General features: G+C 42.9%; 1 protein-coding gene across 2 annotated transcripts in view; it reads right to left on the bottom strand.

Annotated features, from left to right (window-relative positions):
* Positions 1 to 24,868, bottom strand: part of CPM (carboxypeptidase M) — a 54,504-nt gene extending 29,636 nt beyond the window's left edge. For both annotated transcript variants that reach the window (XM_084810534.1, XM_084810535.1), the window contains exons 1-2: positions 24,356 to 24,868; positions 5,458 to 5,555 (exon numbers count right to left, since the gene is read on the bottom strand). In XM_084810534.1, coding sequence (XP_084666660.1) covers positions 5,458 to 5,555; positions 24,356 to 24,509 — 252 coding nt within the window. In that variant the 5' untranslated portion in view covers positions 24,510 to 24,868. The remainder of the gene's footprint in view (positions 1 to 5,457; positions 5,556 to 24,355) is intronic.
* Between the last annotated feature and the right edge of the window lie 537 nt (positions 24,869 to 25,405).

Below are 25,405 nucleotides of genomic sequence, written 5' to 3'. Positions count from 1 at the left end.
GCATTACCTGCCTGTGTCTTCCCCACCAACTTTACTGTCCAGGCCACTGCCACTGTGGTCTTTGGAGAAATTGACAAGATTGGGAAAAACTTTTGTCATTTTCCTTCAATAGGGCATGTATATGCACATTAACACTAATGTATTAAGTGCACAAAGTAATGTTTCAGGTAAAATGAGCAACCTGATGAGGGTGCTGGTGAAAGTCATCTAAGACCAGAAATGTGGGGGAGAGGCAGGCAAGGGGAGAAAGAGAGAGAAAGAAATCCACATCTGCAACATTTACAAGGGTTTTTTTTCCTGACCTTGACAGTTTCATTGGAGACCAGAAAGGAGGGTTGATAAAGGAAATGTTAATGTGGCAGAGGCCCACCATCATGGAAGAAAGAAGGAGGAATCAGGTAAGAGAAGTGAGGCAGGTGGTTACATGAAAGAGGACCTTTTCCATGTTGGCATCCCGTCTGTGGAATGCCATCCCCAGAAAAGCTTGCCTGGCGCCTACAGCTGGTCTTTTCAGTGCCAGATGAAGACCTTTTTATCGTCCCAGGCATTTTAAGCACTGTTTTTAGTGCTTTTAGATCTTTGCACTGTTTTATTTTGCTGCTGGTTTTACTTTGGTTTTATGTACTGCATTGTTTTTACTTTCTGATGCTAGCTTTATCTTCAACTTATTATGTGCTGTTTTATCACTATTTATTGTTTGTATGTTTTTAATATACCTGTACATCACCAACCAGAGAACTCTGATTATTGGGTGGTCTAAAAGTACAATAAGGGAGCAATACTATAGCCCCTAGACAATGTTGGCGGGGGGATAGGTTATCTCACATTCCAGCGCTCCAACCTCAGACCCAGGAATCTACGCTCCCCACCCCCTCCCAGCCAGTATGGAGAGAACCATGCCAGCCTCTCCAAGGTTGCTAAAGAAACTCGGAGAGGAGGTAAAATGGGTGTTTCTGTGGCAGGGAAGGGGGGGGGACTGGAGAGGCCAGGTTATGTAGTATCCTCCAGCTTCCTTCCCTCCCCCTATGCAGCACCCCAGTTTAGCCTCTCTATCTAAAATGCAGAGCAGGAGGTGTGGAGGAAATGGCAATTGCCTCTGCCACACCTCCCTCTGCACACTGGATGCTGGTAAGCTTCCAAGTTCAGAGCATCCAGTGTGGAGCATCAAGGGCAGATCTCATAGGATTCAGCCCTATAAAAATAAATCTTAATACACTGTATAAGGAGGAGATGTTCAATTTTGCGGGGGGGGAAGCCATTCCAAAATGTATACAAGTGTCAATAAAATGGTTGAGGTGAAAATCCACTTCTGATACAATATAGCTATTTATAGATGATATTTAAACAAAGAAACATTGGAATGAGATTGGAAATCCACCTTCCTGCATCACCATCCATTAATTTTAAAATGTGATACAAAGACATTTAGAAACTCTGTTTCTGCCTCTCATACACACATGCTCCAAAGTGCTTTGAGTGGCATGTGTGAATTTGGTCTAAGAGCTTTAAGGATAATGTGCAGTGGCTAATATCCTCATTGTTTGGACTATATAGGAAAGGTTAGCTATGTCAGTAATAAAACATTATTGAAAGCAAATGCATACTATGCATTTTTGTTTTCATTTTCACCAGAACACACCAATTAGACTGAAAGTATTTTCCAGCTTCCCAGCTGACACAAGACAATGGAGTGTCTGTGTGTGGGGGGAGAATGAGAAGTATTTGGCCAATTTTTTTTCATAAAACAATTCAACCTTCTCTTCAAAGAAAAATAACAGCAGCATAAGACTCCTTTCTAATCCTCCCCTCTCCAAAAAGATTTGCTATTCAAAAGCGAAGAGTTGCAACATCATTAAGCTGTCAGCTAGTCCACTGGGAAGCCTTCCAAAAACCTGGGAGCTAAATTATCCAGATGGCAGATATGCACACCAGTCACAAGTCATCATTCTCTTGAGAAAAGTGGACAGTGCATGGAAATAAACAAGGTTCTAAGGACACAAGAAGAGGGTAGATTTCATCTTCACTACTACACCTCTCTAAAATATTTTATATTGATATCTAATACTTTTTAGAGGCAGAAGTCATGTGAAACTTCTTTGGATGTTGTGATGGACCCAGAATACAACACAAAGAAGGGCATAATACACACTGCAAGTCCATAACACCAATTTTAAGCCTAAAGTGATGTGATGAGGGGGCAATATTATGCAAGATATGACACAATACCTGCCTGCTTGAAAGATTAAAGAAGAGGTGAAATGACTGACTAGTGAAGTTGAACAACTATGGCTTCCTGATACTTCACAGTTCCCATAACCTAAATGCCATTTGTGGCTAGAAAGGCAAACAACCATGTGTGAAGCTGAATTTCATCAAACCTATTCCAGGAAGGAGAATAATTATGTAAATGTACCCCTGTGACACAGGAAATCTTATCAGCACCACTGGTCCAGGCAAGTCCAATTATTCAGGCAATGAGTTTAAAACATTTTTCTAATATCCTGTCAATGCCTCTTTGGAGTTTCACTTTTTGAATATCCCCTGTGTAGACACTACTGTATTTCAGTGGTTAACTTGCTGTTGTATTTCCGTGTTTAATCAAGGCTGCTGATAAGCTTAAAGGCTGTGGTGGCTTAGAGTGCAGTCACACTATGATACAGAGAATAAAGTGTGCAGTTTTCCAAAACACTAACAGCACAGTCCTATACATGTCTACTCAGAAGAAAGCCCCACTGATTTCAGCTAGGTTTACTCCCAGGTAAGTGGGCATAAATCCACTTACTAGGAAGCAAACCCCATTGAGCACAGTGAGACTTACTCAGGATTTCTCTACACTTAGTTTGAGGTATTGTGTATCATCTATCAATATTACTTTTGCTCCTACATGCTCTTATGAGTACTAAAGTGAATGCTTTTTATAGAGAAAGGGTTGGATCCAGGATCTGCCTTCAGTGGACAGAAGGTCTCTGCTCATAGAAGGTGCCTCCACTTGATTTTGGGGGATCCCGCTGCGCTTCAGCTTACCCAATTCAGCAGGATCCCCTGAATGCCTGTGTAGCATTTTCAGGGGGCTGGAGGGGCAAGGAAGTCTGCTTCCGCTATATCAGTTGCATGTGCCTAAATTTGGATCCAACTAGGATTGTCCATCATGGGGAAATCTGGCCCTCTGGGGGCCTGATGGATCCCTGTGGAGCCCCCTTGCATTTGTGAGTTGAGACACAAGTTAGTTCCCAAAACCTGGGAATTTTATTGTGTTTTTTTTTAATTGCTCAAATTGCGATTTGCACAAAATTGCAGGTGTAAATGGTTCAATTTGTGCAAATTAAAGCATTTATGCCCACAATTTTGCTCAAATTGCACTATTTATGGCCATAATTTTGTGCAAATCGCTATTTGAGCAATTTTTTAAAAAACGCTTGAAAAACCGTGACTCATCACGTGCCAAACTGGGCCAGCTTGTGGGTGAGTGAGCCAGAGTCTGGCGGCGGGAGGGGGACAAGCCAGTGAAAACTCACTGAGCTCCACCCCCCAAATGGATTTATCCTACATCCCTAGATCCAACCCCTAATCTCTGTCTCTTACTTTGGTCAACTGAATAAAACAACCAATTTGACAAGAGATAACTTCCCTGTTTTGTGTGTGTTTAACAAGATTGGCCCTGTTCACATGTAACAGTGAGAAATTGTGGATTAATTAAGCAATGTTTTGCTACAGAAAGTGCCTGGTTCTTGCCATTTTAACTCTATGGGTTAATTGTGGATTTAAAAACCCACAGTTAACTAAGAACTCATCATAGGTTAAGTGTGGGTTATTTAGCCCATGTTTAATCCATAGCATCAGGACTTGCACATCATGAAATAACCTCCTATCGGGCCAATTGGAGGTTGCATATTCAAAATGGTGGTGGCATGCAACCCTGGCAAACTGTGGTTTAATTAACCCATGATTTGCTTCTCTTACATGTGAACCAGGGCACTGTCTTATTATACTGGGAATCTGCTTTGATCTAGTTGGCCTGACTAAAAAATGGAATACATGGAACATGTACATAAAACGTGAGGTTGCCATCTTTTGTTTCTAAAGAAGATCTGGAAGAATTAAAGCAGCCTTCCCCACCCTAGTGCCCTCCTGACATGTTGGACTACAACTTCCCATTGTCCATGCTGACTGGGAATTATGGAAGTTGTAGTGCAACATGTCTGGAGGGTTACCAGGTTGGAGAAGGCTGAGTTGGAGAAACCAAAAATATATCTGAAGAAAAAAAGTGGTAAAAGAAGAAAAGATCAAGAAAAGAAAAGCTGCAGGCCATTCCAGGTTATAATCCTGTGAGCACATAGAAGGAGCATTAGCTATTAATACAGACCTACCACAGAATGCCTGCCCTTGCCACACAACATGCAAGTACAAGTAAAGGTGCAACCCGAGGCGTGTTTCAACAGAAAAAGGTCCTACAACTCCCAGCATCCCCTACTGGCCAGGGACTGCTGGGAGTTGTAGGACTTTTTTTCTGTCTAAACACGCATAGGATTGCAGCCCAAATTGTTGAATTTATAATGGTTGAAATCACCTCGGAGAAAAAGGTGGATTACAAAAATGTTTTAAAATAAAATAACAATAAGTCTGAGATGCTGTCTCAGACATATCCAGGTATCAGCATTCAGGTTTGGTTACACGATAAAAGCCTGGAGAATCATCTATGGTTACAAGATAAACTGGCCAGGAGTATTATTGCCTCATACCTGTTTTGAAATTATTATCGATGACTGTTGATAAGGCATAAAATATGCTAGGGTATGACTTTTTTTGTGGTTCATTCCACTAAGGCAGAGAGATCTTAGGGAATTCTTCATGAAGATAATGGGTTGGATCCAGACCCTTGGTTCTGACAGCAGAAGGACACCGCTAGAGGAACAGGTCTTCCTTGTCCAATCCCCTCCCCTGCAGCTGCCCACACATCCTCCAAATCTGCTCCGGAGAGATCCTCTGGAGGATATTTGGAGGATCCATGGGGGGCTGAAGGGGAGGGGAGAGGACAAGGTAGTCCTGTTCCTCTAGTGGTGTCCCTCTACTGGTGGAACAAAGGATCTGAATCCAACGTGATATGTATAATTTTGTCCACTGTTATATAGTTTAGGAAGTGTCAATATCCAGTGTTGAGGCATGATCTTAAAAGCTGGCTCCTCTAAATGTTATCTGTGAAAGGCCCTTTGATCCTAATTTAAGTATTTAGCACACATCTCTCTCCCATAACACTTCACATCCCTAAAGAAACAAAAATTGTCCCAGCCCTTTTAGGGTTAAGTCATCTCTAACAATCTGGCAGGACAAGTCCTCTCCTTGTCTTTTCTTTTTTTAATTAAAGGATTTTCCCCCATGTGTACATGAATTGGGCTGCTCCAAGGTACCTGGTAAACAATGCTGTAAAAGAAACCACAACAATTGAAGTTGTAGACGTACCTCATCCCCATGCATATTAGCAACATACTTGAACTCTGGTATGCCAATCTTATGTTGGGTTGGAAACCTTCCCAGAGCAAGAACCCACAGGTCTCTACCTTTAAGTGGAAAAGAAATGGTTTTTATATACAATAGTGAAATAATACAAAGTAAAACAATGGAGGGTTGGAACAAACCCCTGTGTCTTCTTTGGCTTAATTGATTCCCCATGTCACCTTTTCACCACCACCAGTTCCTAGAGTAGTAGATATTAGATCAAAAGGATCTCGTGATTGATAAGCAGCTGGGCTTCAATCCACCACACAATTACACATGCCAGAGTCCCAGTTAAATCCCAGTGGGATTTAAGCATGGGTAATTATGCAAAGGATTGCAGTCCAAACTTGCTTGTTTAGTTAAAGCTAAATAAAATGTAAACAGTATAATTAAAAACACTTTAAAATTTTTATACAGTCTTAAAGCTAAATCAATTTGTACTAACTAAAGCCTTTTATTTAATAGAACAAGACCTTTAAAATATATTAATAGGAAAACTGCTGTAAAAGAAACAGATAAAAACAAAAATTAAAAGGAACAGGAGCTTAGTAAAGGGGAACAGAGCACCATATAAGGTGTAAGCACCAATTTTCTTAAAAGCAAAACATGGAGTGAATTGTTGGTCAGACACTTGGAGACACTGGGCATAAATACAAAACCAAATTTATTTAAGGGCAGCTGGGATAAATACTGGACTTGTTGAGCCAGTTCGTACAATCAAACAGTCCACCATGGCTTATTTAAACCACGTAGGCTAGGGCACGTGCCAGCATGTGCAGGTGGCCATTTTGAATATTCAAGTCACAGCTTGTCATGTTGTCTGAACCTGGGTGGCAGGGGTTGAATGAGGGTTAAACAACCCTTGCATAACCTATAGCCTGTTCTAGGGTTATGTGAGGGTTGTCTAATCTTTGCACAACCCCCATCACCTGGGTTCAGACAACATGACAAGCTGCAGCTTGAATATTCAAAAACTGCCCGGCCTGCTGTGGCATGCATCATGGTGGGCAGCGGTGATCATGTGAACCAGGTCATTAAGACAACTACATTTAAAAGACCTTTCAATGGTTTACTCTAAGTCAGGGCTGCCCCAAGACCATTCGTTGGCTGAGGTGAAAAATCTAACGGACTCTCCATCTATTAATTGATACAGGCTACAAACCACTGGGTTATTTCCTAGTTTAAATCTCATAAAATTGAATGGGAGCTCTCTGTCCATTACAATGGTTCTTGTGAAAGAAAATTTCCTACTGGATTGTGCCCCATTCTACCATCCAAAGTCCACCATCTGAGGTAGCTACCACATCTTGTCTCAGGGTAAGGATGCCCCTTCCTTAGATTTAGTTCACTGAAACAAAGGATAATTAGAAGATTCATTGGAAAAAGTAACCATTGCCCAGAGAAGGCAGTCTGACACACACAACAATTTACATTATTCCCCATAGTTATGAATAGATGCACCTAGAAGACATAAGAAGAGCCCTGCTGGATCAGACCAAAGGTTCATCTAGTATTGCATTTTATTTCCCCCATTGGCCAACCAGATGTGTCTGGGAAGCCTACAAGCAGAATATGAAGGTAATAGCCCTTTCCTTTTGTTGTTCCACAGCAACTGGTACTCAGTGCCATTCTGTTGCATGTAATCATTATTTTCTAATTTCCTAATAAATACAACCATGACTAATGCCCATTGGCAGACCTATTTTCCATGAATTTATCAAATCCCCATCTACACCAGGACTGGCAAAAGGCAGATGTGGATCTGCCAGTAAATCTCTGGGTGATTTGCCATATATTTGCAATGATTTCCAACTCCCAACTGATTAATAATAGCAGCAACAAACTGACTCACGCACACCCAAATTATACTGCAGAGGTGAAGAAAGTTTGGAGTAACCAGGTGTGCATATTTGTGTGCAAGGACTGTGAACTCCATTCAGTTCTGCTGCTGAAAACAAATTCCTGGGCTCAGAATTCTTTAATGTCTTTTGCACCAGATTTAGTGGATCTCAGGGTTCTATGAAAAAACAAAGTAGATCCCACAAGCCCAGAGTCTGCCCAACCCTGACCTAAGCATGACAGAAAATTTCATAAATTAATAATGCATTGCATTTAAAAAAAAATTTAAATGTATATCCTGCACTTTCAGCAGGGTGGATAACAAAACATATAAAAACAATAAAATCAATCAATAAAAATGGATGAAATGACAGCAACAGCAGATAAAAACCAAGTCAATCAATACATAAATAAGGAACTGCTCATATGGTGACTTTTTTCTGCCTGATCTCCTGCCAATCAGTTTCATTTCTAGTTTTTTGAAAAAGGGAGAAAAACTGATCTGTATCTACATACTCCACAATGTGTATGTATATTTTTTTTAATAAACCTCTATCATATCCCTTCTTAGTCACCTTTTTTTCTAAACTAAAAAACCCCAAATGGGGCTTTTTTAATATTTCCCTCTGGGGAAGATGCTCCATCTCCTTGATCATTTGGCTTGCCCTTTCCTATACTTTTTCCAGTTCTACAATATCCTTTTGGGGATGGATGCCACAGAATTATACAAAGCATTCTAGTGTGGCTACATCATTGATTTGAATAAGGGCATTATGATAGTCAGATTATCGTAATTATTTTCAGTCCTTTTCCTGGTGAATCATAACATAACATTTGTATTTTTTACACTTGAAAACCTCCCTCCCATCCCCCACCTCCACTGCTATTTGCCCCCAAACCATATTTACTGCAAACACCACCTTCAGGAGCAAAGAGAAGTCAGGGAGTGGGCAATTTTCAGCAGCAAACTAGTGTATGCCCTGATCTGGATTGGGAGCATATTTTGAATCAGGGTCACACAGCTGTTTTTCTATAGAACAAGAGTGGCAAGTTTGAGCATTCTTTTTTGTAAAGCATGAACAACGTAACAGCTGGGTTCACATGTAACAATAAGCCACGGTGGTTTATTTTTCTGAATAAGCCATGGTGATTTATTGTATCATCTGCATGTGGTTTTCCTCTACCACGATGGCTTATTTCCACAAAATAAACCACTATGGTCTGCGGCGAGGCTTATTTAAGCCACCGTGGCTTATCATGTCATCTGGCACTCACTGTGACTTCATCCAACGGCCTACAGAGTTGGCTGGCATGAGCAGCCAAAACCATTGCAGCCACTCTGCTCCAGCCTGCAGAGCCCTTTTTTAGAGATCTGACAAGCAGCTCAGGGACAACCACCGCCAAACGAGCGCAGCCTTCCCTGATACTATGCTACAGTTACAAAATGACAGCTTTCCCCAAGTACAATGACAGCCTTGCGCTATTGCGTTACCCTGCTACAGTGAAGTTACACAGCGACAAGCTTCCCTGACTACTAGTTTGAAACTGCAGAACTTGGGAAACAGGGGAAAACAGGGGAATACGGGAAGAACTGCTCACTTTTCCATGAAGAAGTGCAGTTCCACAATCCACTACAGCATCTGAAGGCTCTCCATGAGGGCACTCCACCTGTGCAATTTCACCCTATTCCAGCAAACTGTCAGGGAGCTAGAACTCCCACCTCGCTTTTCCTTTTCTGGCCAGCCTTCCCTGATCGCACGATCCCACAGCTGTGAAGTAACACCATGACAGCCTTGCCTAATGAGAATGCCAGCCTTCCTAGATCGTGCAATCCCCCGGCAGCGAAGTAACACGATGCTAGCCTTCCTAGATCCCTCAATCCTGCTACAGTGAAGTTGCACAATCACAGACTTCCCTGATCACTACTGTGAAAATGCGTTAATGCACATTTGCACATTTGTGTAAAAGAAAAAGTAAAGAGAAAAAGATCCCTGCTTGCAACTTTGAAAATGCATAAATTTGGAAATACACAAAAGTACAAAGGTAAAATAAAAATAAAGAGGAACAGAGGCAACTGCAGAATATGGGGATAGGAGGGAATAGGGGGAAAACATGCTCACTTTTACATGAAGAAAGCAAAACTGCACTGTTATCCACTATAGCATTTGGAGGCTCCCCATGAAGGGCCCCACCTGTGCAATTTTGCCCCATTTCAGCAAACTGTCAAGGTGTTATAGTCCCCACTCTCTTTTCACTTTTCTGACCACTTCTCCATGAAAAAGCAAAGTCAGGCAGTACAGCACAGCTTCTCCTGATTGTACAATCCCCCTACTGCAAAGTATTGCATTTACAGCAATTCATGATGAGGCTGACACTGTTCACCCTTCCATGACAACTGCAAAGCAAGGGAAGCTGGGATACCGTCCGGCAGAGCGGAAGAACTGGAGAGGGAGGAGGGGAGAGGGTGGGGAAAACAAGCTACTCACAGTAGATTATTTGGCTGATCATCTGGGGAATAACAGTAGCTTATATTCAGAATAAACTACTGTGAGTAGCTTATTAAGCCACCATGGCTTAAAATGACATGCAAACTTGGCCAACATGTAGTTTAGCCCTTAGACTTGTCACCATAATTCCCAGTATCCAACTGAGGCTCCAATCTAACGCAGTCTTACTTGGGAATAAAACCCATTGTACACAGTGAGCCACTTCACACGATCAAAACAAGCTACTGTGGCTGAAGCAAGCCACTGTGGCTTGTTGTGAGCCACAGTGACACAATTTGCATAATCACTGTCTAGCCACAGCTTATTGTGTCATCTGATCCCAGGAGGCATGGCTTGTTGTAGGGTTAAACAACCATCATATAACCTTACAACAGCCCATGGGTTATTTGAGGGTTGTTTAACCCTCCAACAAGCCATGACACCTGAGTTCGGATGACATGACAAGCTGCAGCTTGGAGGTGATTATGCAAATCATGCCCAGCATGTGATAAGGCTCACAACAAGCCACCGTGGTTTGTTTCGATCATGCAAACCAGGTCAATGGGGCTTATTTTGGAGTAAACGTGCATAGGAATACAGTGCATATTAATGAGGAAGGAGGAAGCCAAAACATGTAGCTATATCATTTGAAATCTATCTCTGTTGCATCAGTCACTTATATATATTTAAGTGTTTGTGTTTGCCTCCTAACAGGATCTAGAACTCACATTAATGCTGCACTGTTAAGTCATTTTTCTGCATACAAAGCCTAGTTAAGGTTTTTCAAAGTTCATATACAAGCAAGATTCAGAATGAGAAACTTGAAACATGATGTTCTTTTACATGTTAGAACAAACTTTGCTTTCATTCCAGGCAGTACAAAAAGCTCTGAAAACAGGAATAAGTCAACCTAGCAGGTAACTTCTGTCTGCAACTGAAAATAACTCTTGTTTGTTGTCTGTGCAGTGAGAAGGTTTTGCTGATATAGTAGAGAACGTTGCAACCTTCCTAACCTTCCAACTACTTAAAAAAACTTTTTATTACTAATTTTTCCTCTACTTAAGTCTCAATAAAACCAATTTTCCACAAATGAGCTTGGAGTCTCCAGAGCCCGTCATGATAGTTTTCAGTATAATGCCTATTTCAATATGTATTTAGTCCTTATCCCCAAAACAGGAATTTCTTGTGCTAAGGAAATGGAAACACACAGAGATGTTCATAGGGATAGGGTTGAATTGTTTCTATAAATGTTGTACACAGTGGCCTGAAATCCAAAATAATCCCAGAAAGGATACTGATAAGTAATAGTCATTTATATTAATACTAGAAGCTTGCTGACAAGAGAAAAAGAGAAAATTATTATTGACTAACGGTACAATCCTATGAATGTTTAGACAGAAAAAAGTTTTACATTTCCCAGGTTTTCCCACGCAGTATGTTGTAGGACTTTTTCTGTATAAACATGCATAGGATTGTGTCCTAAATTGCTTTACGGCAGCCTTCCCCAACTTTGCACTCTCCAGGTGTTTTGGATTTCAACTTCCATCAGCCCCAACCAGCATGGCCAATGGTCCAGAATGCTAGGAGTTGTCGTCCAAAACATCTGGAGGGTACTAGGACAGAAAAGGCTGCTTTAGGGCTAAACTAGACATTATGCTAAACATGTCACTGGAAAGAATGTAGGGTTTAATAGAAGGCATAGTGGTGTATGTGTGTGTGCGCGCACGCACGTTGTGGGTGATTTTCATCAGGGCTGCAGTGCATTGGAGAACCTTTCCCCCACCAGCTGTGATTTCTGCAAAAATCACCCCTCCCCTCCAGTTGTGGCTATGAGCCTGAGAAAAATCCTTTTCAAAGGCTAACAGCAGCACATGGGGTGATTTTCATTGGAATCGCAGCACAGGAGGAAAGTGTTAAACCTCCCCTCCCCACATGCTGTGGTCCCAATGAAAGGCCCCCCCGATGCCTGCTTTTTTAAAAAATAAACTCATGTGCTTTCTAATTATACATTTAGCATTACATTTAGGTTGGCACTTAGTTTTAGATCCATTGTTCTCCTTTTATTTCTGACTCACTAGGGTTGAAACATCTCATGCTGTCATAAGGGAAACAAAGGAGGCAGAAAGGATGAGGCTGCAGAAATGAGAGTGTCCCCAAAGAAACAAGTGGCAAAGAAATGGCTTGCATTCCTGAGCCATCCTAGCCAAGCAATATCATTTGCTGGGGAAATTCAAGCACCAAGGGTATAATGAGCAGACCTAGCAGAACTTACGCACTCTGAAGAAAATGCTGACCCTTAGACAATTATCTCCAAACAGGCTACACTCTTATAATTAAAAAATTATCCCTGGCATTTCCAGGAAAGGCTGGGAAAGATTTCCTTGTGATGCCCTCGAGAACTGCTGCCAGTCAGAGTGTACATGATAATGAGCTAGATGGTCCAATCATCTTATTCAATATTGAACAGCTTCCTATGTCCCTGTATTTATTCAGAACAAAGATGCTTTTCACGGGGAATTACTCTGAAGCAGTGGAGACTGGTGGCTCTGATTTTGGTGGGGCTGTAAATCCATTCTGGGTTTCAGTCAGAACCAGCCAGAACTCTAATGGACCTATGCAAGGTGCTGAACCCATTTTGGGGATAGGGCTCAGCACTTTGGTTTGCTCCCAAGTAAGAATGAATAGGTCTCTGGACTTAGCTCTTTCTTTCTTTCTTTCTTTCTTTTTCTTTTTTGGCATAGGAACCTCCAGCAATGTGCCATGAGAAGACCTTTGGACAGACAAGCCCAATGACAGGTTCCTGCAAGTGCCCTGGACATGCCAGGAAACATGCTTTCCCTCATCCAGTATTATAATGTGCCTGTTCAAGTACAAGTGGAAGTATTTTTCTGTAAAGATAAATGGGACCCTCCCTCTGAAACCCACACTACACATTATGTTAAACACATGGTTTGCCATTGTGTGATTCTTTTTAAACTTTGAATAGTTGCTGAGGGGATGGGGAAGAATCAGGACTGGAGCAAAGGCAAGGTTTTTAATTTTTGGTTTAAACCCTCTCCCTGCCCTCCCGCTCTGCCCCGCTGCAGTCCAGATTAAAACAGCAGCTTCCCTCCAGTGACAAATAGCAGCTGGGGTTGGAGGTGGGGCAAACTTTGTTGGGATTGTGGTGCAGAAGAAAAGTATTAACCTGGCTTCCCACATACCATAGTCTTAATCCAGCCAGGACCAGGAGCAAGGAGGCTTCTAGCCAACCACAGACAAACTCTTCCAATGGGTCTCCACTGCAATGGAGGATCCCGGGAATTCTCTTTACTGAGCCCTCAATACAAGAACTTTACATCTCAGTATATTTATGCATTTTTATAAATTACTTCAAAACTGGAACTGGAAATTCCTGCATCAACAAATCGAACATATGAGCCATGGTGGCAAAACAATAAAGTAAAATAAATGCACATTTCAGTTTTAAAATGGCTGTCATTGGTTACCTCTGTCACATTAACAAGAGTCATATTTGACTCACTGCAGAGTTGAAAAAATATGTTTTTAGAATAACTTAAGTGCCCCTTGGCTTATATTAGGGGCATATCTGTGACAAAACCAGAGCACACGTAGAAGAATTAATTGGTTATAGGCACGTTTCCTAGATGCATTTTACTAGAGTCAAATTATTAAACTGCAGCAAGGCCTACCAAAAATAATAACCATAAAAGCAAATGATTCAATTGAATAATGAGAAAAGTCATAAACCACTGTATCCAAGGCCCTTTCAGCTGGCAGAATGATTGCTTTGAGATGCACAGTGTCTTGAGCTTTGCCAAGAGAATTTATAGGAGTATGATGGTACCTTGAACCAGAAGCATGAACTTTTGAAGTCTACTACATTAGCAGGGCCAGGGCCAAATGCTACAAAGGCTGGGCAGTTGTTAGGGCCCAGACCATTAAGGGAGAATAGCCATGGCTCAGTGGTAGGGCACATGCTTAGCATGCAGAAGGTCACAGGTTCAATCCCCAGCATCTCCAGATAGGGATGAAAAATCCCTGCCTGAAACCCTGGAGAATTGCTGCCAGTCAGTGTCAACAATACTGGGCTAGATGGACCAATGGTCTGACTCAGTATAAGACATGTTCCTGTGTTCCTAATGATAAGATCCAGCACTGCCATCTTGGCTATGTTTCTTGATATAGTCTTCAATCATGCAAAAGGCAGCACATAAATGGCTGAACTCACACAACACGATAAGCCAGAGTACAGATTGGGTGTAGGTTGTTGTTGAATCGTGGGTTGTTGAATCGTGGGTTGTTGTGTTTTGTGAACCCAGCTGCGCTAACAAACCATGGTTTATTAACCACAAACATCCCACGAAGAGAACCCATGTTTTGTTGTTGGGTTGTGAACTGTGGGTTGCTCGTGGTTAACAAACCATGATTTGTTCGTGCAGCTGGGTTCACACAACACAACAACCCATGATTCAACAGCAACCTGTTCTCTGGCTTATGGTGTTGTGTGAACCCAGCCATTGTCTTGTATGTGGTCAGGCCCCGTACCCAAGAATGCACCCCAGGGCACAAACAACTCTGGAGTTTCTTGTCAGTTCAGATACCATGCTCCTCTCCAGTCCACATCACCCATACCTATAATTTCTTCTCCACATCTGATAGTTAAGAGGGCTTCCTAGCCAAGCTTTCCAAAGGCAGTCCTATTCTTGAAGTGAACTGAAACATGACAGACAGACACACAAACATCCCTATGGCCTAAGGCCTAAGCCAGAGGATAGTTCAACTTCTAAAAGTGAGAGCTAAAGAAAATGAGAATACAAAATACATCTGTGGCTGCAATCCTAAGCACACTTCCCTGGGAGTAAGCTCTGTTGAACACAGTGGTTATTTACTTCCAAGTAAACATGCTCAGGATTGCTTATCATGCAGGCCTGCATTCAGCTTCTTCTGTCACAATGTCTTATAGGCCTGCCTCAGATTGTACACTCCAATGACCTTCTTTGTTTATGCTGTAAAGCAGGGGTAGGGAAACTGTGGGCCTTCTAGATGTTGTAGGACTGCAAGTCCCATCAGCCCCAGCCAGCATGGTCAATGGCCACCCCCTTACCATACTCTTACCAAGGCACATCTTGCCATATGCACACTAAAATTCCTACTCTCTCCCACCCAACACTCACACCTATATCACAAGGACCCAACTTACTTCACCTCACTACACAGCCCATACTCATTCATTCACAAATGTAGTATATGTGTCCTCATCCAGCTAAATCACTGACAGAATGTCAAACTCACTAGGGGCTTAACACAATATGTAACACAATGTTTAGGCACCACACCCCATCCTGCTTGGAATATAGGTATGTATATATGCACATGTCAAATCACATACTCATCCCCCAACTCTCAGTCGGGGGTGGGAGCACAGTTCTATACCAGCAAGCTCTCACCTTGAGGCATAAAACCAATTATTTCCTCCCATCACTAAGCTTACAATTTTTTTTAAAGTACAGTAAGCTTACCAAACAATAACAGAAATTAATCATCCCTAACTCCAGCATAAAATAGTAATAACCAGCCAAACTGGAAAAAGCAATCATACCTAGGGTAAAAACCAAATATCAAGGGGGTGGCACCCTTGCTCCCAGAACTCTTCACCAGGCTAGATCTTAAGCAAAATGTGTGTATGTGTGGCAGGGGGGCTGCCATGATCTTAACGTCACAGCCTGTAGTTTTAACAGTCTAAGATGGAGTCCTAGGAAGAGTTTAGCAGACTTAGCAGAAGCTAATCCGACTTCGGCAAACTCCTCCAACATTCAACTGCAGACTTTGTGACTTTAATGTCATGCCAGATTTCTCTCTCCCCTCCCTCTATTTTGCTTAAGATGCAATCTGATGAAGAGTTCTGAAGAACCTGAAAGCTTACTCCATATTTCATGACATTTTGGTTTGTCCTAATAAATGTACTGTGCTACTATAAAAATTGATTCCCCACCCCCACCCCATCATGGACCAACACATTTACCTACAAGTATCAACAGTAACTTTCACAAGAAAATAGAAGGGGAGTAAGGAGGAGCCATCTTGTAATGATGTTTCACAATCAACACCAGTTAAATAAAAATTCACCCCCAACACTCCAGTGCTAAACACATGAACCTGGAAGTAAATCTCATCAAAATAAATGAAACAAAGTATGCTGAGGATCACACAGCCTACTTTCCTTCTAATTCGATAAGGACTAGATGTAGCTTTCTCCAAATTCCCTTTAAGGAAAAAAGAAAACTAGCAGGATATATTAAGAACTCTTGAAACATTTCCAAGCATGTTGTCTATTTATCAGTTCATTCTTCATTGATACAGCATTAATAAAATGCGGTCTTCATAAAAATCATGCATGTAAATGCAGCAGTAACAAAGAGACGCTACAAAGACGTCCCATGGCGAAACAGTTAAACAGCCAGACAACACCCTGTACTTAGCAGAGACATAGTACTCTTCAAAAGTTATCTAGGTCAGATGGCAATTGTTGCCTAAATAAGGGCTGGAGGAAGTAATGTTCTGTTTCTCTTGCAAAAAAGGCATAACTGATATTTATAGGCAGTAAAGCTAAAGATTTTAACCTCAAAGTACTAAATTAATCTGAGTAAGCCCCCCAAGTATATCCAACTTCTAAGGCTATGTCTAGACTAGGATAACAGAGGTATGTTAAAGATAGGTTAAAGAATATTTTTACCTACCTAGGCCCCTTTTTGGAATTCTTATCTCCCAGTTAATCAGCTCAGTCCAAACACCAATGAGCATGGAAGATTAATGGAAAGGGTTGTCTGCAGTTCCCAAAAAAGGTTGCAGAGGGTTGGTGCACTCACTGATACCTGTATCAGGATTCCCATAATGGACATACATAGGTCTGCTAGATGCAGGACATGCCCCCACCAACAGGAGGGGGGGTGCTATTCCCCCCCCCCACAACAGCAGCCTCTTGCATGGGAGATGGAGGAGATTTGAGTGTAGAAACCTAGTTCTGTGCATGAGTCACCCTTCCCTGACTTAGTCCCACTTTAAATATAGCCTGCACTGTTATATCTATAATGGTATCTTATAATTCTGAGCTACTTAAGGTGCAAATTCTATGCATGTTTAGACAGAAAAATGTCGTACAATTCCCTTAGTTGTACATTCAGTTGTATTAGGTAGCTTGATTTTTTTTTAAATGCCAGCATGATATAGTCAAAGAGGTGTTTCCTTAAAACGAAGTTAACATTTGTTTTATATTATTATTATTATTATTATTATTATTATTACATTACTATACTGCCCCATAGCCATTAATCGCCGCCAATCATACCTAGATTACATCATTTTTCTCCTATTCCAGGCCCCAGCCAGGGTTTGCAAGTTGTTGGGCAAGACTAACCTGACTGGCATCTCAATTTAAGGTGTAGAATGTGGGGAGGTATAAAGCAGGGAGAATGTGATCAAACCGATCAGTTTGAACTTTGCCTGTTATTGATATATATTTTCTTCACTGAATGAGCTACAAGTGAGGCCTGAAACAAAATGTCACAGTGTTAAGTGCTCCTACTCAGGATTCCAGCCCAACATACCCTTTTCCAGGATATTCCATTCCATTCCCCTCCCCACCAATCTTCTCATTTCCCCGCCTATAACAGTCAGCTTGCATTCTGTGGCCACCAGCAATGTGGGGCTTTGTTTTTCTGTGGAAAATTTTTCATTTCATACGTTCATTAGTAAAAATGAATGTATGACGATTGCAAATACAATTATTAGGCAAGCCTGGCATTTTAAAAGTTGTAATCAGTGTTTTTCAAGTGATTATCCCTAGCAAATATGTAAGAGGATACATATACGTCACTGGAATCCATATATGTCTCAGAGTGAAATGGAACTAATAAGAAGTGACAGTGAAACTGAAGGTGTTCCAACAACCTTAGTGGAAGAGAGTTGAACTCTGTTGAAACTGATAAGTGGTTGTTGGCATATCATGTACAGTTCTTTGGCTTGCCTAACATAGTGTCAATAATTTTCAGTACCTTTGTTCTTTAAACAGCAGAAAGGATATACATGCTATTGTCTTTACATTTTTACAAGTATTCCAATTAAAATATCGACATAATCTAACATTTAAATCACTTTGAGTGTGCCTTAATGTTTTTCCTCAAATATTTCAGGTCAACTACTTGTGGTGTATTGGGCCAAAAATTAAATCTTTATTGTTCACTAAATGCAAATAAAACCAACATACTAAATCAGATTTCTCTAGGGAATCAGAGCATTTTCCAATGTAAACTGAAAATGTTCCTGTGCAAATAATCAAATGCAAATTAACCTAATTTGCATTCTGGAAAATTTTGTGGGAAACTTTCTAATTCAAAATTTTCCGGAGAATCTGCATAAATGGTGGCCACAGAGCATGCTCAGTCTTCATTGGGCTGTTCTTGCCCCCCCCAACTTTAGGGGGGCTTGTTTGGGGGAGGGGTTTGGTCTAAAGATTGGTTGTACTCCTGAAAACCCTGGGATTCCCCCAAGCCTGCTTAAGTGAGTGGTATTGTTTTAGCTACATAAGGATCTACTCTGAGAAGGACTTTGCTGTTGGCATAGGATTCAGGTTTGTATTTATACACACGCGTGTACACACACATACATATCAAAATACTTAATTATGGTGGGCAGGAGAGATCACAGATCACAAGAACTGTGGCAGAGGTGGAGCATGTCTGTGTGGGTTCCTGGCAAAGGAAGCTAGTCTGCCTGCTCTCTGGGCTTGGGAACAGGGTCAGCCTCCACCACACAAGTGAACAGAATGGCAAAACAGGATACAGTAAAATGCTGCACTATAATGCTTTATTGAGGTGGGGAACAAACTTACCCACCATCCCTGACACTGGTGAAACTGTGAATACCTGTCATTCACTTCAGCAGGAAAAAGAAAAGCAGCTGTTTGCATGCAACCTCTTAGAGCAGCCTCCCCCCAATCTAATGCTCTCTGGATGTGTTGGACTGCAACTCCCATCATTCCCACCCATGGAGGCTGGAAATGATGAGAGTTGCTGTCCAATATATCTGGAGGGCACCAGGTTGGGGAAGGCTGCTTTAGAGGACAGGTAGATACAGGCACTGGAAGTGCAGGGTGACCAACAAACAGAAACTTAGAGCCACATGTCTTTCTTCTTTTTAAAAGTTCACCTACAGACACTAATATTTGGGATGTGCATCTTTATAAAAGTAAGGGCTTTTTAGGGTTACTCTTATAGCCTTTCTATGCAAAGCATTTATTGTCTCTGGTGATTCCGCACTCATGGTAGTTTGCAGGTGCTGTACACAACGACATCATCTTTCAGTGCCTTTCCCATTCTTTGTAGCCATTATAGTGTGTGTGAGGGGGTGTTTCCGAATGAGGAAAGTCTGGCATTTCCATGAATGGTGCCCTGAAACCCTGTGTAGTTGCACAATTCTGCTATACCACGGTGTCACCTAGTGGTTGTGTAATGGAACATATAGAAAGGCATAGAAACTCCCTGAAAAAAATGCATGTAAAGGAGTCAATCTTAATCCCACAAAGAATCCAGAAGCAAAAGCATTGGTAAAGTGGTGGATTAAAAGCCTTATGTAGAAAAGTCCCTAATCCTACCACTCCCTGTGACTGTAACTGCACCATCAGCTGACATGCATAAACAAATACATTAATCCACAGACTGGAACAATGATTAGCGAAGGCCTATAATCAATTCTTCACAGAAGCTGAACAACACTTTTGGCCCCCAAAGCATGTTCTAGGTCTTGGTTTTTGCTAAGAAAGTTAATTAAAATGTGTCTGTGTGTGTTTTAAAGTTGTGTGTTTCATCTGAATTCTTGACAGTGAATAACTCATAACCTGAGGCTGAATTAGTTTTTATCACTGGAGAGACATTCATTACCTATGAATTGTCACTCTGGAAGAAAACATATTTTAGTTAAAGTTTTCACTGGAATATGAGAAACAAATTATTAACTCATGTATTTTATATATGATATAACCAGGGCTATGATTGCTACACAAGCACACACAGACACACACCCTTGCTTGAAAGAACTGTGGTTTAAAAAAAATTAGTAATTTTCCAAAGAAGTGCTGCCTTATCAGGTTCCATGATTGCATGGAGAGTTCTACTCATGTTCAAGCAAATGTGAATAGAACTCCCTTTCAGACCTTGCCAGTTCAACATGGCAAGGTCTGGACAGAGGGGAGTGGGGCTGGCACCCATATACTTAGAGTGGAGAACCAGCGCGCACAGCCCCATCCCAGTACACACTTTAAGCCCTTACGCATTCAAGCAAATACCTGAACAGGGCTAATTACTATGGTCTAATCCTGCGATGAACTCCAGATGGTATTTTTGTGTGTGTACTATAGTGACCTCAACAGACATGAATCAGCAAGTAGAAGGATTCTGCATTACAATTAACCAAAAATTTCAGAATCCTCAATCTACATTACATCTGAAATCAATGGAACTTCATTCTAAGTAAAGGAGTTTAAAATCAGGTGTAATATCCAGTGATGCTGCTCCACTTATGCCATTGATGTAGCACAAGCATAAGTGACCTCTAGCGCAAGTCCAATAGTGTGTGCTGGAGAGATGGATTTTCTGGGGAAACCCATTGCTCCAGCATACGCTATTGGCACAGCACTAGAGGCTGGTAATGCTAGTGCTACATCAATGGCATAAGCAGAGTGTAGCATCGGATATTGCCCCATGTCATTAATATCTTTTGTAACTGTGATGTCAGAATTGTTTCCACCACAAATGTAGGTTGGGAACAAAAATCCCTACTAGGAGCACAGGAAGATCCACAATTCTACTATACACAAAGCTCCGCCTGCCACTTTGCCATGTGTTTGCTCAGAATTAGCAGAAGAGACCTCAAGAACCACCCAGAGAGCTTCGGCTATGGGGCAGTATAGAAATGTAATAAATAAAATAAAATAAAATAAATAAGAGCTAGGTACCACCATCTGTGGCAAGCACACTTTATTAAGTTATCTAAATATATACAGTAAGTACTCAGCATTTCTCAACAGAATGATGGCATCTTCTATTGAAGAAATACACATGTAAAAGGTTTGCTTAGAATATGAAGGGGCCTCTTAAATGACAGCTGGCATCACATGTCTAAAGAGTGGCCCAAAAGTTCTCGCTTTAAGGGAGCAATCCTACTGGGATAGGCGGCCGCCTCCAAACTTGGAGGCGATCACCTATCCGATGCAGGGCAGGAGAAGCGTGGAGGGGATCGTCCCCTCCGCGCTTCAGCCACCCTCCATTCATGGCTAGATGGCTGATTTCAGCTCTCTAGCCATGGGAAGTCGGAGCGGGGGAAGTGGCAGCTGGACGACACATTGGATGTGTTGTACCAGCATTTCCACGTTCCCAACCCCGGCATGCCCCCAGGAACACCCTGTTTTCACTGCTCTGCACTCTTCTTCCAAGCATGGAGCGTGGGGCCATTATGCGCTGCCTACAAGGCAGTGTGGGAGAGGGTGAAGGTCGATTCTCAGGGAAGCAACCTATCCTATGGCCGTCTAGCTGCTGACTAGCAGCCATAAGATTGCACCCTAAATCCATTAGATCTTTTATTTCTTCAGCCTCCTTTCCCATGACAGAGCTGCCACTTAATCAGAAACCCAAAGGGAACCTAGATTTCTATTATAAAATTGGTCTTGCATAACTGCTCTTGCAGTCACAAAATATGAATATGTATGAATGTTTTCCTTTAATATTTTCTACCCCATATGATAACAGAATCACTCTAGCTAGTTCTAGTTGACAGGCTTTCTTGCACGCAACTACAGATTGTTCCTAGCAAACCCAGATTGAATAAGATTATGTGGACAGATGATGTACTTCTCAAGAATGTAATTAAAAACTATATTTCTAAGAATAATTACATAATTCACTAAGCAAATAAAACCCATTTATGTTTAATTTCACTATAACACTTATGCATGGCAAAAGCTTGTCCAGGAATCAAGAACCTGATCCTTTAGCTATAGCAGCATAACAATAGATTATTCTACCAGAATTCATCTGTTTACACAGATGCCATTAGACAGTTAACTTGAGGTGTATAAAAAAAAGAAGAAAAAAAGGGTTAATTACCATGTACTAGCTGTAGAGTCTACAGTGTAGTAGATACTGATATATGAACCAAAAGCTAGATTCATTAAATAAAAGACAGTACCTAGCATGGAACAGTTGCAGACAAACCTGCCATGAATTATAATGTAGTTCTCCCAAATTTGAAATGGCTTGTTGTTGTTTATTCGGTCAGTCGCTTCCGAGTCTTCGTGACTTCATGGACCAGCCCATGCCAGAGCTTCCTGTCGGCCATTGCCACCCCCAACTCCCCCAAGGTCGAGTCCATCACCTCCAGAATATCATCCATCCATCTTGCCCTTGGTTGGCCCCTCTTCCTTTTGCCTTCCACTTCCCTAGCATCAGCATCTTCTCCAGAGTATCCTGTCTTCTCATTATGTGGCCAAAGTACTTCAGTTTTGCCTTTAATATCATTCCTTCAAGTGAGCAGTCTGGCTTTATTTCCTGGAGTATGGACTGGTTTGATCTTCTTGCAATCCAAGGCACTCTCAGAATTTTCCTCCAGCACCACAGTTAAAAAGCATCTATCTTCCTTTGCTCAGACTTCCTTATGGTCCAGCTCTCGCAGCCATAGGTTACTATGGGGGATACCATTGCTTTAACTATGCGGACCTTTAACTATGCGGAATGGCTACTGTTGACATAATGTAACACGCGTATAACTTACTGTCACATCTAAGGCCAAACTACCTATTAAACCAGGAGATTCGTGATTGAATCTCCTGACTTAAAAAAAAAAGTTACAGGATAGGGCTGCCAATTTATTCAGAGCATTGAAAGTTTGGGGTGGGGGGGGCTTTCATTTGTCCTATATTCCTGATAACATTTGCTACCCCAAGTGGTTATTTCCCTGCCACTTTCTAAAAAATTGGAAGCCTTCTGAAGCCACATTTAAATTAAATCAAGCATGCATTGGGAGATCAATTATGGATCTCCCAGTGTAATGTGTGGCTTGATCTTATGCATCTTTTGCTAGTGCAATACATACATTTACTCAAAAATAATTTCTGCAAAATTCAATGAAATGTTCTGCCTCATAAGAGTTATGGTAGATTGCTGCTGCTGCTGCAGTGGAGCAAGTAACCACACGGGTGTTCACCAAGTGTTTTCCCCACCTTCTTTCAAAAGGGAGCATGAGTTCTCCCATACTCAAGTGGTATAATTGGAAGCAAGTAACTTCTAAACAAGCATACATATAACTAAACAATCCTTTTTCTAACAGTTCATAAAATGGCATGGGGAGGGAAGGTGTCACTTGCCAGCAGTGATATCATGGGCACTAGCCAGTAGATCCTACGACACTCAATTCCACAAAGCGTGTCAAACCACGATAGACATGCTCGTTGGTGGAATAAATTAATAATATCTGATAGCCAAGAAAAACACATTTTAAGCAATCAGAAATGTTATTTCCCCCCACAACCAATGTGCTAGCTTCAGAAGGATCCAAACATCCAAAGCTGTTTGGATCCTTCTGAAGAGATAAGTACCAATTATACATTTATTGCAAAATAAAACAGTAATGTAAAAAGGCTCTTAGTCAAAATAAACTTTTGTCTTTGTTAAATCAGTGTATAACCTGTGTACTGTAAAATGTATTTTAAGCAGTTTGTTTACAATTCCAGTTACAAGGAGAACTGTTAACATCCCACCCCAAAAGTTTTGAATGTTCCCTGGCTCATTCAGATAAATGAGACTGCACTGTATTAAAGTCTATATAAAACTTACATCTCAGTCCTAAACAGTAAGAAAAGTTGAAAATAGCACTGTTGATTTCATCTAGACTTAGGCACAGTTAAGTTCCTCTCAACTGGAGCCATTATGGGGAAGTAAAGGTGCTTCCAGCTACTAGTGTTACCAAGCAAAAAATCATTGTGCAGCTATTCTGTCTTTTCCCACGTGACAGATTTGTTTGTGTGAAAAGAAAATAGAAGACATAGTGAGAAAACATGCTCCAAGTGGAAGATGATGGCATCTGGACCCACCGTAAAACTCTATGAATGAGGCAAGGTGACTGCACAATGAAAGCTGCTCCATTCAGATAATTTTATGGGGGCGGGGGTGGGGTGGAGGTCCAGACCTTGCAACTTCACCTTGCAACTCTCCTTTCCCACCACTTCCTCGGTCTTTTGTCTTGTTTTCTTACCTTAGGCAATCCACTGAGAAGTTTAAGATGGGACAGCTGCACCGTGCCTTCCAGTGGGTTCCTCGAGGCGTCCTCCCTCTGGAAGCACCTCAAGCCCCCTCGGTTTCAGTGGCATTTCATTCCACCGAAGCGCGGTCAGGACTGACGCGCTGCCGCCGTAACGTTTCTCACAGATTCAAGGTCCCCGCTCCACAAACGTTGCGGGGAGGAGAGACCATGCAGAAGCCCAGCCTTACCTTCCACGGACTTGCCGACGCTATACAAGTGCGTGATGGACGAGTGATTCCTGCGCACGCCCTTCAGAAAAGCTTCCAACTCCTCCGTGTGATGGTAGCTGAAGTCCAAGCCGGCCACCAGCGGGAGCAGAAAGAGGAGGCGCAGCGGGTCCATCTCCTGGAAAGAAGCCGAGCGAGCGCGCGCGTCGACGAGCGGCGGGCGACGGGGTGCGGGGAAGGGAGGGAAGAGCCAGGAGGCGGGGAGCCCCGGGGCGGGAAGGCGGCCCTCTCCGCCGCCTCCGCCCGCGGGTACGAAAAGGCGCTCGGCGACCCGCTGGCCACGCGGGTCACGGTCGCTCCTGCCGCGCCGCGCCGCGCCGAGGCGCGAGCTCCGTCTCGCCCAGCGCCTCCGCACCTCAGGAGCCAGCCCAGCAGCCTCCCTCGGGGCCCGGGCTGGAGCGGCTGCAGCGCCCGCTGCCGCCTCAGCGTCAGGACGCTGCAAGTGCCGCCGCCGCCGCCGCCGCTTCTGGGCGCAGGCTGCGGGGGGCGGCAGGCGCGCGCGCCGAGCCTGAGCGAGCCTGGCCCTGGCTGGGGGAGTGACGCGGGAGGCGCCCCGTCCAGTGAGGCGAGGCCCGCCCGGCCGCCCCCGCCCTCCGGCCGCCCCCCCGCCCCCCCGGCCCAGCTGGAGCCGCCGGCAGTCCGCCAAGAGCAGCAGGCGAGTGAGAGCAGCTCACGGGGAGAGGGGACCGCGTGCCGGGTCACCTGGCCGGGGCCGGGCAAGTTGCGGCGTGTGTGGCCGGCGGGAAGGAGCCGGGGACCACCGCAGCCCGCGCAGGGAGCGGGTCCCGTCGCCCCAGGGGCGCGCTGGCCTCGGTAGTGCGGCCTTCAGGGCGTTGCCAGTGGAGGCTGGGGGCTCCGATGCCAGGGGGCAGTAAATCCTCCCGGGGTTCCAGTCGGAACCAACCCCCCCGATAGGTTCAGCACCTTGGATAGCTCCTGTAGAGTTCTGGCTGGTTCTGATTGAAACCCAGCGCGGATGCACAAGCCCCACTGACATTGGAGCCACCAGCC

Source organism: Heloderma suspectum, chromosome 7 (assembly GCF_057233095.1).
Source record: "Heloderma suspectum isolate Gila_16-S chromosome 7, 16-S_ref, whole genome shotgun sequence".
Classification (NCBI taxonomy): Eukaryota; Metazoa; Chordata; class Lepidosauria; order Squamata; family Helodermatidae; genus Heloderma; species Heloderma suspectum.
This window is presented reverse-complemented; position numbering and strand designations above follow the sequence as displayed.